The sequence below is a fragment of the Heterocephalus glaber genome, unplaced genomic scaffold (genome assembly GCF_053883595.1).
Source record: "Heterocephalus glaber isolate CG9 unplaced genomic scaffold, H.glaber_assembly_v1.0 deba00001561, whole genome shotgun sequence".
In the NCBI taxonomy this organism is placed as follows: Eukaryota; Metazoa; Chordata; class Mammalia; order Rodentia; family Bathyergidae; genus Heterocephalus; species Heterocephalus glaber.
Window position 1 is genome coordinate 13,056,830 of NW_028258349.1, and position 15,440 is coordinate 13,072,269.

The window sequence follows — 15,440 nt, forward strand, 5'->3', positions numbered from 1 at the left end:
TTATGAGCTGTAATAAATCTACTTTAAGAAATGCCCTCAAATTTGAAGTGTGTACAGTATATGAACCATAATAAAAAGCACAATTCAGGGAAGAATGTTCTGTGGTAAAGAAGATTCACAACACTGGCACAATGGAATGCAATATACCATAGGATACACAGAAATAATTTCAAAGATGGGATGACATAACAATGCAGGGATTGGCAAACTTGTTCTTAAAGGGCCAAAGAGAAAACATTTGAGGCTTTATGGGTCATATGGTCTCTCTCACAATTATTTAATTCTCTAATTGTAGCAAGAAAACACAGACACTATGTAAATATGATTGTGACTATGTTCCAATAAAACTTTATTCACAAAAATGTGTAGATGACCTGTAGAACATGGTTTCCCGACATATAGGAGAGGTTTAAACATTACATAGTACCTTGCTATTCAATGTAAGGGTCTTCATGGGGCACCTTTGTCTTTACCTGAAAGCTCATTAGATCAATCTCAGGCTGCACCCCTGACCTACTGAATCAAAAAATCTGTATTTTAGCAAGAATTCCATGTTAGAGTTTGATAAGTACTGATATAGCAATTATCAGAGTTTATCCTGTTGAGTTGATTATAATATAAATTAATAAAGTACTCTCAAATTGATTAGATGAAAGAATGACTTCAACAAAATTAGGATTTAAAACAAGACTTGTAGCCAGGTGTGGTGGCACATGCTTGTAATCCCAGCTACTTTCAAGGCTGAAGCAAGAGGATCATGAGTTCAAGGCCAGCCACACTGAGACCCTATCTCAAAAAAAATTAAAACACCAGTTCTTGGTGAATAGAAATCACAGGGGTTATGAACTTGGACAGGAAAGAATTACACCTTTATTCTCACTAAGTTCTAATTACAATTGAGCATGTCTTTTGATTATGAATATAAACAACTACAGAGTAATATCTTTGTGCACTTATTTATGAATATGGTATTTTCATCTCATAGATTTTTATAAAGCATTTACAATCATCTCTACTTTGATATTTATTAGACCTAAAGCTATACTTCATTATTTGATGTATAAATAAGGAACTGCATCTACTACTAGGTCACACATTTTGAGAATATCTTGATAACTGTATTTCTCACTTTTTATTTTGATAATTACTATTTTTCAGTAATTTGTTTCTTTCATAATCTTGAGAGTGTGTGTGTGTGTGTGTGTGTATATACCCAGAATAGCCTTGAACCTGCAATCCTGCCTCAGCCTCCCCAACTGGCTGAGATTACAGGTGTGTATCACCATGCTCAACTTTCACTGTCACATGAGAAAAAAAAAAAAAGGGTCTTGAAGAGAATGCCAAAGAGGTCTATGGCACAAAAATAACCTCTGACTTAAAGACAGACATTCAGGTATGAGTTAATCTGGGTCCAATTTTAGGAGACATCAGTGGGAAGTAAAAAGTGGAGAGGTACATAAGATACTTTTGGGACATTTTATATAGCTATTTTACATCCACACTGAATGTTAATTAGAAATGGTTAAGATGGGCCCTACCTTACCTACTTTACCACCCAGCCATCCCCTGGATACCTACTACCGCCTAACTCCCAAATGAAGCTCACTGCTTCCTCTTCTGTGATCCCATACTCTTCCATCTGTGGGAGTGACTTAAATTTGAAGGAGGAAGGAAAGGATGGACAATGAGGCTGTATATGGTCTGAAGCATTTTACCTGGAAAGTGTTAGAGAATAACACTAGGAGGAGTGGGAAAAACAGAAGCTATTTGCAAGAACATCTGAGTGTGAAAGAGAAGGTATACTAATAATCTCAAGAGATACACCAAGGAGAAAGGGAGAAGGACCAACACTTAAGTGGAAGTAGGAAGAACAGACTGGGGAAAGTAGGAGTGCATGGAGGGCAAACGATCATCAAGAAGGATGGGGTGCTCAGGTCTTTTAAGAGTGGGACCTTAAACAAAATTTCAAAGCTACCAATCTCACATAGTACCCCTTTTGCTAGGTTTATCACACTTACCCCGACACCGGCAGGCTGGGCATGGTGCTTCACAAATCCATGGTGCTTCTTCCTGTTCCAGCCTGAGGATCACATCTGGTTTGCTGCCTTCATAACCTGTTCCAGGGAAATTATCCAGGTCTTGAGCCAAGCTCCTTGGTCTTTGGGGCCTCTCAGGCAGCTTCAAAGGCTGCACATATACATGTTATATTTGGGATGGGACTGTACATAAACTCTGTCCAGAACCAAATGGAATCAGTAATCTAGGATCACTGAAAGTCAGGCTGAACCCACAGAGGCAGAGAGCAGTGTAAGGGTTAGGAATACATACTGCAGACTGCCGGGGTTCAAATTGTGGCTCCACTGTGTACAAGGTGGATGTCTGTGCAAGTTACTGCACCTCTCTGTGCCTCAATTTTTGAATCTGTAAAGTAGTATGAATCATACCTAGGTCACAAAGCTTTTTTAAAGTTTATTTCCAATCTTTCATTGGTTTTAGTCTTCAGATTACAGTGTGATGAATATAACTAACATTTTAAGAATATAATATCCTAGCTTTCAGATGTTACTGCATGAGATAGATGAGAAAACTATAGAAAAGTTTAAGCATAATGTTCAAGAAGGTGATTAAAGCTGGGTCTGGTGGCACATGTCTATAATCCCAGCCCTCTGAAAGGTTAAGGTAGGAGGATCGCAAGTTCAAGGCCAATGCCTAGCAAGACCCTGTCTCAAAATAAAAAAGTTAAAAAGGTCTAGGGATGTAGCTCAGTGTAAAGGCCCTGGGTTCAACCCCCTCCATTCACAAAAAGATTAAATATACATATTTTTTAAATGCTATAGGGAAAAAGGGACCCTTCTCAATTGTTGGTGGGAATATAAATTGGTACAACTACTATGGAAATAAGTACAAAAATTCCTCAAAAAACTAAAACTAGCGTTTCCATTGAAGGAGCTATGCCCCTTTTAGGTATCTTTCCAAAAGAGTTAAAAACATACCATAGTGATACATGCATATCCATGTTTATAGCATCACAATTTATAATAGATGAGTGGATAAAGAAAAATGTATTTATACATACTGGAGTATTATTCTGCCATAAAGAAGGATAAACATGTCATTTTTAGGTAAATGGGTGCATCTCAAGACCATAATGTTAAGTAAAATAAACCAGACACACAAGTTTAAATATTGCATTGTTTCTCTTGCGTGGAAAAAACCCAAGAGTAAAAAGTAGCAAAATGGAGGATAGATGTTGTGAAGTAAGAAGAACATGTTCAAATAAGAAGGGGAACAAGGAAAGGGTGAGGAGGAAGGGAGGGAAGGGAAAAGGGATTTTTAAAAAAGAGAATGAAAGGGAAGAAATGGAAACAAAGCTTTTGTAAATGGGGAGGGGAAGAAGGGTTGAAGGGAGGGGAGAAGAATGGGAAAAAAGAATTAAGGCATATTATGTACAAGTACAAATTCTCTATGACAAATGTAATTATTTAAGGCAATATGTAATTTTTTAAAACTTTGTAAGAAAAAAATAAAGATAAAAAATAAAATGGTAGTGTTTGGGTATTTGTTCTGGGTATAGTTCCATTGAAGTTAACTGGAGAGTTAACCTCTGGCATTAATTATTGGGAAAGCATCCAAAAATACTTCTACTGTAGCCACCTTGTTTATAAGGTACAGAGATGATATTCTCATCTGTATTGACATCTAGACATGAGCTTTTCCCCCATAAAACATTACAGGTACAGCTGGGCATGGTGGCACGTGCTTGTAATACCAAGGAGATATGAGGCAGGAGGATTGCCCCAAGTTCAATGCCAGCCTGAATTCATAGTAAGACCCTATCTCAAAAACAAAACAAAGCAAAACAAAAACATTACAGGCCTAAGTCCAGTGGTTGCATTCTATAGTGTATATGCACTTCTTTTTAAAACATTTCTTGCATTCTTCCTATATGCATGGCATTACATTATGTACCAGAATAAGGAGAGATCAAGAAAATCAGATATGGATGCTTCCTCAGAGCTTGAGTCTATCTTTGTTGTTGTGGTGGTGGTGGTGGTGCTGGGGACTGAACTCTAGAACTACTGCACAGTAGGCAAATACTCTACTACTAAGCTACAACCTAGTCCAGAACTTGAATTTAGTAATGTAGATATGCAACATATAAATAGCTAGAAAAACAAGTTGGAAAGTACTCAGTGCCATAAAAGTTATATAGATAAATGAGAGACACAGCAAGCAGAGAAAAAAGATAAAAAGAAAAGAAAAAATAGAGAAGACTAAAGAATTTTTACACAAGTGATTCAAAATTTATACCAGCAGAATTAGTTTCTTGTTCTTAATTATTGGGGAAACAATACCTATTTCACTGACTTTTCATGTCCAACTCAGAAGAAAGACTGCTGTCCTTTTTCCAAAACAATAATGGCATTCTTTATACATATAGTTTTTTGTTGTTTTTGTTTTTTGGTACTAGGGATCGAACTCAGGACCTTGCGCTTATGAGGTAGGTGTGGCACCACTGAGCTAAATCCCCAGCCCTGTACACATAGTTTTAACTGAAAACTCTGTCTACACTGAAACTCTGTGAGTGTTCTGACTTTGGTATTGGATGAATACAACACAAGGGATAAAATGGGTGAATCTGCTCATGGGGTTGAGATGTGGGCTGTATAAGCAACACCTGACATTAAATAATCATAGGCTGAACTAGAAATAGATTTTTGGCTCAGTGTAAAATATGAGTCTCTCATAAAGCTTTTAGGATAATTAAATGAGTTAATATTTTAAAAGTTGCTAAAACTGTCCAGCACATAGAAAGTACTAAGTAATTATTAAGTAAATTAGGTACTTTGGAGGCTTTAGATACTTCAGTTGGTTTTAGTGACTGACAAAGAGAAGCTGGCCAGTCAAGCATAATCTGCAGTGTACGGAGGAAGCTGTTCTTACCCACTGAGACCAGATTGCTGTAGGTCTCCAACATCACATCCCGGTACAGGGCCCTCTGAGCAGGATTCAGCTGGTGCCACTCTTCTTGGGTGAAGCCCACAACCACATCTTTGAATGACACAGGTATCTCTGGAAGCTGAAATGTAAAAACAAATGGTGGTGGGGTGGATGATACTGAATTTTATAATGATCACAGGTCAGAGCTTACCATGATCATTTATCTAGCTAGGTGACATTTACCTTCCCAGCTTTTTGCTATAAATGGTGGGAGAAATTAAAATCACGTTGGAAGCCACCGACTATTGTCATTTACACTTTGAATCAACAACCACTTTGTGTCTGGCCTACTGTTGGTGGTTGGGAACATAGTCATGGAGGGTTTCTGATCTCAAGGAACTCACTGTCTGGCACAAGGAGAATAACTCATAGAGCCATCAGTATGGAAGTGTCATAAGAGCTATGATGGCAGGACATCTAGGCAATGGTATACAGGGCACCAAATAGTTCATTAAAATTTTCAGTATCTGGGGCTGAGGATTTAGCTCAGTGGTTTCGCCACCTGCTGCGTAAGCACAAGGACAGGAGTTTGATCCCCAGTACCAAAACAAATTTTCAGCATCTGGTTAGGCTTCAAAGCTCAGGGATATGTGATGCTGAGTCTGCAGGAAGATGGAGAAACTGTATTCCTTCCCCAGGGGCAGCATGAAGGCAAAACTGATATGAAGGGTGGCAAGTTATGCAGCAACGAGTGAAAAGTATACAGAGGGCTCTGAGTGATGAGATAATGGAAGAAAGGAGATGATGAGATGATGAAGGGAGAAGTGTGTGCACAAAGCACATGCTAGACCAGGAATGAGTGTCTTACATTCTATGTGAAGTGGTTTAACTCTAAACAGACTGTGAAAAGTTATGGATGCATAATGTATAATTAGAGTAACCACTAAAATCATAATGGAAAGATATGTACTTAAAGCAAATAAAATGGAATCCTAAAAAAAAAATTCAATTAAAGATAGGTGTGGTGGGCACTGCCTGTAATCCCTGCACTCTGGAAGACTGAGGCAGGAGAACCCCAAGTTCAAGCCCAGCCTGGGCAACTTAGTGACTTAGTGAGACCCTGGCTCAAAATAAAAAATAACAAGGGCTGGGGATTTAGCTCAGTGGTGCCACCACCTGCCTCACAAGTACAAGGTGCCAAGTTCAATCCCCAGCACACACCCCCCCCAAATAAAATAAAATAACAAAAAGGACAGGGGATATAGCTCAGTACAAAGGCCCTAGGTTCAATCCCCAGTGCCAAATAACAGAAAAGAACTCAATCCATACAAACACAAAATTTAAGAAAGAAAGAAAAAGAACTAGAAGAACAAAAGCAGATAAGGCAAAGAGAAAACAGATATTAAAATGGCACATATAAATCCAACCTGGACTCTATTTTGAACATCCATATTCTGACAAAGGATATTCCTTCATCACTGTAATACCAAGTTTGGAAACTGCCTAAATGTCCACAAAGTGGGGAACTGGTTATTATCAGTGTTATGGCCTGTATCTAGATGTCCCCCCAAAGACTCATGCAGTGTCAAAGGTGGGGCTTTTCAGAGGTGGTTGGATCTAAACTGTGTGATTCCCGCAATTAAGGATATGATGCTGGGACTGATTCATGGTGTGATGCTAGGATTAAGGGTGCCCTACCATAGGTGTGAGTGCTACCCATTCTAAGGGCTGGTACCCTGGATAGAATATAGGGGACAGAAAGAAGGCTGCTGTTATCACTTGCTGCTTGCTACTTCACTGCTGTTGCCTTGGTGCCTTTTGCCATAAACTTTCTCCTCTGTGATGCTTCTCTGCCATGCCACCTTGCCTTGGAATTGAAACCTCTACCAACTGTGAGCTACAATAAACCTTTCCTCCTTTAAATTTGGGTGTTGGATATTTTGTCTCAGCAATGAGAAAAGTAAGACAATCAATTATATTTCCATGCATACAATGGACCATTATGTGCTGGATTTTGAAAAATGGTGTCATCCTATGTACTAAGATGTTGGATAGAATGTTGTGTATGTGGTTTTTTATGGTTTCTATGTGTAAAATGGAGGCCGTGGCATTCCACTCAAATCACCAGAAGGGCTTGAAACCTTCCTGAGAACTGTCCTTGGCCATTTAGACCTCTCAATGTAATCTCTCCTGGGGGCAGCCTGCAATTGATGATTGGTTGATTTCAAAATATAAAAGCTTCTTCACTTCAACAAAACACTGAGTAACAGACTGTTTTTTAAGATCAGATGAGACCTCTGGTCAACAACTCCTGCCCAGTCCTGCTCCCATCACTGTCTTACAGGTATTTCAGAAGCCTCCTCAATAAACCACCTCTGTTAAAATCTCCGTCTCTGAGTCTGTTTTCCTGATAATGCAGCATTACAGATGGTTATAATACATTCATTTTTTTCTAGGTCAGTTTCACCAATATCATTTTTACCTGGTACTCGATCATTTTCTCCTCTTCTTGGAAACAGTTGAGACCTGTGAAAGTAGAAATAAGAGGAAGAGAATGGTGAAATAACAAAAACCAGAGCTGTGAGACCAGGCCTGTTCTGGAACTTATAAATTCTTTGTATAAATCTTGTATACAAAATTATGCTTTAAATCATCAGGGTAAAAGAAAAATGGCTGCCATTCAAATCTGAATATGAATAAATAAAATGTACCTTCCAGGAAATAAAAGTTGCTACCAAAGAATGGCTAAGTTTTTTTTGTTTTTTGGGGTTTGTTTTTTTTTTTTTTGGTACTAGGGATCAAACTCAGGACCTTGTGCTTACAAGGCAGGCGTGATGCCACTGAGCTAAATCCCCTGGCCCTAAGTTTTTTTTAAAAATGAACACATTGAGACTTAAATAATTAGACCTAAGCACATACTGCACAATGGCATCTATAAATTTATGAAAATATTACAAAGAACCCAAGTCAAATAACTGCATAAAGCTAGTAACATATACTCAATGATCACAAATAATTAATGGAGGACAACACATTACTATTCATTCAGTAGATTGAGTATTGCCATTTAAAAAATAATTTTCAAAGCCAGGTATGGTGGTACACACCTGTAGCTCCAGTTACTTGGGAGGCAGAGGTAAGAGGATCACTTGAGCCCAGGAATATGAGGTCAGCCTGGGCAACAAAGCAAGACCCTGTCTCTAAAAACAAAAACAAAATTTCAACAGAAAATGGTTATGCTGTTTTAAACCCAGATGTTTAAGATATAACTGTAAAGCTTAACAAATAACAAAACAAGAATGAAAACTAGGTTAACAGTGTACATAAATACTTTATGGTATGCTTGAATGCTTAATGTTAGAAATGTATTAAAATTATCAATGAAGCCAGTCATGGTGGCAGATACCTGTAATCCCAGCACTCTAGGAGGCTGAGGCAGGAGAATCAAAAGTTTGAGCCTAGCCTGGGAAACTTAGTGAAACTGTGTATTATAATAAAACATGAAGCTGCACCTGCCTCACAAGCACAAGGTCCTGAGTTCAATCCAAGATACCAAAAAAAACACCCCAAAAAATTAAAAAACAAAAACCAAAAAAATATGTAAAAGGGCTGAGATGTAGCTCAGTGCAAAAAATAAAATAAATAAATCATCAATAAGATATCATGTGACTTTTTTTAGTACTTTAAGATTTACTTTTGTAAAAGCATGTTGACAAATACTAAATGTTTTATCTGCATTTGAACATTAAAGCAAATATAAAACACAAAAATCCAACATTAATACTGATCTTTCATGCCTAATTTGGATTTAAAATTTTGACCCGGGGATTTAGCTCAGTGGTGCCGCCACCTGCCTAGCAAGTGCAAGGTCCCGAGTTTGATCCCCAGTACCAAAAAAAAAAGATATTGAGTAATTTACATTTTATAGAAAGAAACTTTCAAAGTTTCATCAATGCTTTTATTGTATGTAGTATTATTCTTTACCAAAACCTTCACTGAAACTTAAAAAGCTGGTGTTGAGTAGTTATTTTTCTTGAATATTCTATAACATGCCAGTTTGAATTAACCTTCAAAATTTCAAAGGATGAAAGATACACAAATACCCAAAAATATGTTTTAACACAGGTTAATTTTGTTTGTAATTATGACAGAAACACCTTTAAAGATAGTAAAAGACAAACCAAAAAACCCTACACAAATATAAAAGGTGTTTTGAGTCAAGTTATTTCTTAGTACAAATAATATACCATGTCAACCAATTTCTCAATCAACTTCACAAAAGCATTAAAAAATTGCACTTTAAAATTGTTAATCAATGCATTTATGTGGTGGAGGAAGATATAAGAAATCTTACAGAAACAAAATCTTGAACTATTCCAACTCCTGAAATAAGAGATCCCCAAGTTAAGAAATTACCAATACTGCTTGGAAAGTATGCCTTACTCCTACTCTGTAATTCACTTTAACTGCTTGGCATATAATTTAGTACCTTAAAAGACTTTAGCTAAATTGTTCAATAGTTTTAGAATGTTACCTCTCTGGATAGACATGTTTCACATAATAGTTTTCAATTAAGAAGAAATCACTGGATAGTTTCAATCACAATTTATGATCAACTGATTAATGGATTAACAATTTATTCAGCAATTTAGAAAGCCAACAAAAGGAATAAATGTGGTAATTCTTCCCTGTGCAATCTGGTCCATTAGTAATACCAAGCCAAGAATCTGACAGTCTACTCAACTGGGTTATGTTCCCATGTGTGCTATTATGCAACAAAAAATAGGTATACTACGTCAAGCTTTTTCATTTCTTTCTTTCTGCTTTTTTTTTTTTTTTTGAAGAGCAGCTTAATGATTAGGGCAATTGGTTAGTACAATACAGGTAACATAGGAGAAAAGTACAAAACAGCACTTTAACACCAGTGCCAGTACTTATCTCATTATGCTAACAACTGAGGATATTAATTTTTGTTATTTGCTTTTCTTAGGACATAAATCAAAGCCATTAACTTGGACTTGAGGTATATACACAATACATACACAGCCTTAAGCAAAATACTTTCTGTAAGTAACATTACATTTCAAAATATTGGAAATAGTATGTGCTGATTTGTATTTTGACTTAATGGAACAAGAAGAGAACATTCAAGTAGGGAGTGTTACACTGACAATAAAGCTCTTGAAAGTTCAAAATGTCTTCCTCTCCCTTTGTACTTACCACAGGCTCTACAATGTCCTGAGAGGATTTACTATGAGAAAAATATCAATCACAGCTGTAATAACATACTTTGGAAGGAACTAGGGAGAAAGCAAATTGGAAGGTGAAACTTCCTCCTTGTTTTCAAATAAGTGGTCTTAATTTTTCTTCTTTAGAAAAAGTTTAAATCAGTTTATTATATCTAAACCATTAATTTTTGCAGCTTTCAGGTAAAGTCCAGCACTTTGTTTTTACAAAGTCTATGAGAAGAGATCAGCAGAGATTATCTAATCTTAAATCATGACATCATCCATTCAACCCCTTGGCATAATTCCTTGCCAGTAAGAGCACAGCATGCCTGGATATGCCACTGGTGATCTTTAATCAAAGTGAGCTTAAAGAACTGGGAGATTTCTGCTACAGTCATGCATTAACATCTTGTTTATTAGCAAAAATCAGCAGTCCAGCTTTCCTTAGGTCCTCATGAGCTAACATTTTGTAGAGTTCTTCTCTAGTTACAGAAATCCTCTCTGTCTGTACCGTCCACAACAACTATTACAAACTCTGTATTAGTATAGTAAGTATTCCAGGAAGAGCAAAGATATTCTTGGCCACCGATATCCAACGTCAGGAAAGATGTATTATTAATTACTACCTCTTCTACATTACTTCCTATTGTAGGGATGTATGTACAACTTCATTCATAGAAAATTGGTAAAGGATGATAGTTTTTTCTGCATTATCCAACCCAACAATGATAACTTTGTGTTCTGGCTTACGGACATTGCTGCCACATTGTCTGCAAGGAGCTGCACGGGCCATCATCCTCCCCCAGTTCCTCACTGTTTTGGTGGCAACCACGTGGGCGGGCTCATGTGACTTTTTAATATTATATCTTTTGTGTCTGTCTCACTGAAGTGACCCAAGGTGATGTCGCTTCAACTGAAAAAGTTTAATGACCTCAGTTAATGACCCATACCACTAATTTTCACTACAAATGACTGAAGCTCCTTGGAAAACGACTGACATGCATGTGGAACAAATAATACAAAATGTATAGGTGTCCCTCCATAATCTTAAATGTGTCAGAAAGCAAGGACACTACTCCATTGGATGGGTCTTGGCAATGTAGCACAGGAGCCAGCAACAAGGGACTCTAGCCATGTGAAGAAGAGTGTTAAGAGAAAACCGGCCATATCCGAAGAAACTAAACCCTAAAATATCATGTAACCCAGTTGTTTCATAAGAATGCACATGTCAAAGTTTTAGCCCATAGAAACTATGAATTTGTAGCAATATTTTTTGTAGCAATATTTTTTAAGCCACAACATGAAAATGTCTTTTCCTTCTAACAGTTAAGTTGTATTGTGAACTTGATTGGCTTCAAAGTCACCTAGGGTATTAATAGAGGATATTTCTGGGTGTATCTGAGTAGGTCACAGAGGTGTGACTTTGGGTATTACACCTGGTCTCTGGCCCCTTCCTCTTGGGCACTATCCCCCTGCTCTGCTTCCCGAATGCCATGAACTAAGCAGCACTGCTCCACCACACCCTTTGCCATGATGTTCCTGCCTTGTAGCCAGTTAATCATGTACTGAAATCTCTGATACCATGAGGCAAATAAACCTTTCCTCCTTGAGGTTGTGGGTGTCAGGCATTTTGTCCAGCAATGGAAAAGCTGACTGATTAATCTCTTAAAGTACTACAATGAGATACTATCATAACACTGGAGGCTACATATTTGCAAAACATCCATGTATTAGGAACTATGAAACTTAATCTGAAAAAAAATATTAGTAAAGAACACTACTTGTCAGATTGATAGACTGAATGCAGTGTGTATGATTAAAGGCTCGAAGTGAAAATCCACAACCAGGAGCAACAGAGCTCTCACATGCAGCTGGTGGGAGTGCAAACTGGTTTAGTCATTTTGGAAAACTGTTTGGTCATAGCAACTAAAGCTGAACACAAAATTCTCTTTCAACAGTTCTACTGCAGGATACTTAGCACAGATATTTATGTATGTTGCCCACTTCAAGACTTGTACAAAATGTTCATTGCACTTTTGACCATAATAACCTAAAACTGAACTAGAAACTTCCCAAGAGAACTGGATAAATTGACATGCTTCCATACAATGGAATATTATTCAACAATAAAGGAATGAACTAGGCCTGGGAGTATAGCTTACAGGTAGAGCGTGTGTTTAGCATGTGCAAGACCCTGGGTTCAATCCCCAGAACCAAAATAAATAAATAGATTCATTAAAAATAAATAAATAGAAATGAACTTATATCTATGCTACAATGTGGCTAAAAATCTCAGAGACATTTCCAATGAAAAATAACATACTGTATAATTCCAATCAAGTCCTAGAACAGGTAAAACTAATCTACAGTGGGGCTGGGAATTTAGCTCAGTGTTTCTGCTGCCCGCCTCACAAGCCCAGGGTCCTGAGTTCAATCCCAGGTGCCAAAAAAAACCACCTAATCTATAGTTACAGAGTCCCAATATGAGGAGGAAGAGAGACACCAACTGAGATGGGATAGGAAGGAGTCATCTAAGATAGAAGTCAGCAAGTGTTTTCTTTACTGGACCAAACAGTACATATTAGGTCTTGTGGGCCTTTGGGTGTTTGTAACAAACTTCTCAATTCCATGAACATAGACCAAAAGTAGCCACAGACAGTTAATTATATGCAAATAATTAAGTATGGTTGTGTTACAAATCTTTCGTTACAAGCCAGACATGGTGGTTCCCATTTGCAGTCCCAGATGCTAGGGACACTGAGGGAAGAAGATTGCAAGTTCAATCCCAGCATGGGCAACTTAGTGAGAATCTCAAAATGAAAAATAGCTCAGTGGTAGAGCATTTGCCTAGCATACATGAGGCACCAAATAAATAAAACAGACATGAAGAAATGGCAGGCCAGATATGGTTCATGAATTGTAGTTTGCCAACCCTAGTTCTAAGATGACAGAAATGTTGATTTGAGTGGTGGCTATAAGAGTATATATATTTTTTAAAACTCATAAAAAAAAAACTCATCAAGTTGTACATTTAAGATGTTTACTTTTTGCTCTATGTATTTTATAGCTCAGTAAAAGAGAAAGGAAAGGAAAAAGGAAAAAGAAAGAGAAGATACGACAAAATAAAACCTACATATATGTTTCACCAGCATTGACTCCAGGACAAGGAAACCGTCTCAGCAAAGGTGGATAATGAGTGCTTTTCTCCTGATTAGGATTCTTGAGCTGTGATCCTAATGGTTGACAGTTCAAACTGAATCAGTCCCACAACTGATTCCCACTAGATCCAGGCTTTGCCCATTGAGAAATATTCCATGACGACAACCTTTAAAAACAGCAACTGCCAGGTAAGGTCCCAGCTACTCATGAAGCTGAGGCAGGAGGATCACTTAAATCCAAGAGTTTAAAGGCAGCCTGGGCAACATAGTGAGACCTTGTCTCAAACAAACAAATGCCAAAATAAAACAAAAATACAGAGCAAAAACATTAGTGTCTCTTTTCTGCTTAAAGAGACTTGTCCTTTTCCTATGGGACAAAGAAGATTCTTCTGAGACCAGTGATATTCACACCATTTATGGAGGTTTCTCTCTTATACAGTTGGTGAGTTCTGAGTTCTAAGAAAAGTTACCAGAAGAGGTTGAGAAATATTGGTCACTGCTGGGATAATAGAAATTATTTAATCATATACTTTTAATGAATCCAAATAAGCATGAGAAATTAAAATTGCTTATTCCAACTATCACATGAGTATCAAAGGGTCCTTCATTCATTTCCATCACTCCAGAGAGATCCCTTGTGCCTTTTGCTAAGGAATATTCTGTTCACAAGATAGACTAATAAACATATCATAATGGTGTTCATATTAAGATGAACTACTTAGGATTCCCATTGCTTTTACAGGAGAAATAAAGGTGATTTCTTGAAAGTTAAATGAAATACAGATAATTCTTTGCTTAAATAATGTATCAGGCAAGGTATTCCACCAGGCAAAAAAGTAAGTTATCTGGGTAGTAGGTACATGAGAGTATACATATGGATAAATTCATTAAGCTAAATGCTATTCTTGATGCAAGTTGTAACTGAATTTTTAAAAAAGAAAAAAATCATAATTCCATTATTTAAAATATACATATGTAGAAAAACTTTTGGTATAAAATACAATAAAGTGTTTACAGTGGTTTGATTTAGGTGGCAGAATATTTCTTACAATAATCCATAATTATAACACACACATGAGTGTGCACACACTCACATACATGCTAAATTATTTACAAATTTACTCTCTCTCTCTCTTTCTCTCACTGTCTCTCTCTCTCTCTCTCTCTCTCTCTCTTTCTTTCTTTGGTGGTACTGGGAATTGAACCCAGGACCTTTGCACTGAGCTACAACCCCAGCCTTTTTTGATTTTTAAATTTTGAGACAAGGCCTCACTGCTCAGGCTAGGCTCAAACTTGTGGTCCTCCTGCCTCAGCCTCCCAGACTGCTGGGATTCCACAAGCGCACCACCATGCCCAGCTTGTTATGCTGTCTTTTTTCATCAGGAGAGAATCCACAGGAATCTTGAAAATAGAAGAAGAGTATTTTGAAAGTGCTGAGTTGGTAAGAAAGGCCTGGGTCCCTGCAGGCTGGCACAATTAATCCTACTCCCTTGTCTAAGAGAATCCACTCTCTCCCTCACTTTATTGGGCTTGGTTACCTAGCTTTGTCTGAAGTCCTTAACTTCAGGGTTCCAGCTGAATGAGAGTATAGTCAAACGAAAGGCCTGTGTTCTAGCCCTGGCTCTGTGACCATCTAGATCTGTCCCAGTTGGGCTGGGAATTTAGCTCAGTGGTGCCGCCGCCTGCCTTGCAAGCGCAAGGTCTTGAGTTTGATCTCCCGGTACCAAAAAGAAAAAAAAATAGATCTGTCCTAGGCAAATAAATCACTTCTTTCATGTTTAAATGAGATGGGGCATGAACAAATACTAAAACTACTGGTGAAAGTTTGGTGAGAAATAGCTACATAGTATCTAGATACCTTCCCCAAGATATTGATAATTATAAAAGGAAAAATATTACCTTTATGCTGGATATACTTCAAAGTCCTTACCTTAATCAAATGATCATTGAACATCACCAGGAAGGAGATATATGACTGTGCCTCCTGATGTGACTAACAGTAGAGGGCACAAAATCCCTCCTGTGGCATTCCTACCACCAAAAGCACACTTGAATCTAATATGAAGGAAACATCAGACAAACCCATATCAAGCAACACTATACAAAATAACTG

The 15,440-nt window shown here is 37.5% G+C and overlaps 1 protein-coding gene and 1 pseudogene across 8 annotated transcripts in view; both read right to left on the minus strand.

The window, feature by feature from the left end:
* The window catches only part of Znf793 (zinc finger protein 793), a 39,073-nt gene that overhangs the window by 8,998 nt on the left and 14,635 nt on the right, over positions 1-15,440 (minus strand). For 5 of the 8 annotated variants that reach the window (XM_021239511.2, XM_021239514.2, XM_021239516.2 and 2 more), the window contains 4 exons: positions 8,049-8,141; positions 7,424-7,467; positions 4,945-5,080; positions 2,019-2,114 (listed from right to left, as the gene is read on the minus strand). In XM_021239511.2, coding sequence (XP_021095170.1) covers positions 2,019-2,114; positions 4,945-5,080; positions 7,424-7,438 — 247 coding nt within the window. In that variant the 5' untranslated portion in view covers positions 7,439-7,467; positions 8,049-8,141. The remainder of the gene's footprint in view (positions 1-2,018; positions 2,115-4,944; positions 5,081-7,423; positions 7,468-8,048; positions 8,142-15,440) is intronic. The other 3 variants (XM_021239513.2, XM_087191307.1, XM_087191306.1) reach the window with 1 other exon arrangement.
* LOC147824015 (ADP-ribosylation factor-like protein 5A pseudogene) lies at positions 8,152-15,436 on the minus strand (annotated as a pseudogene).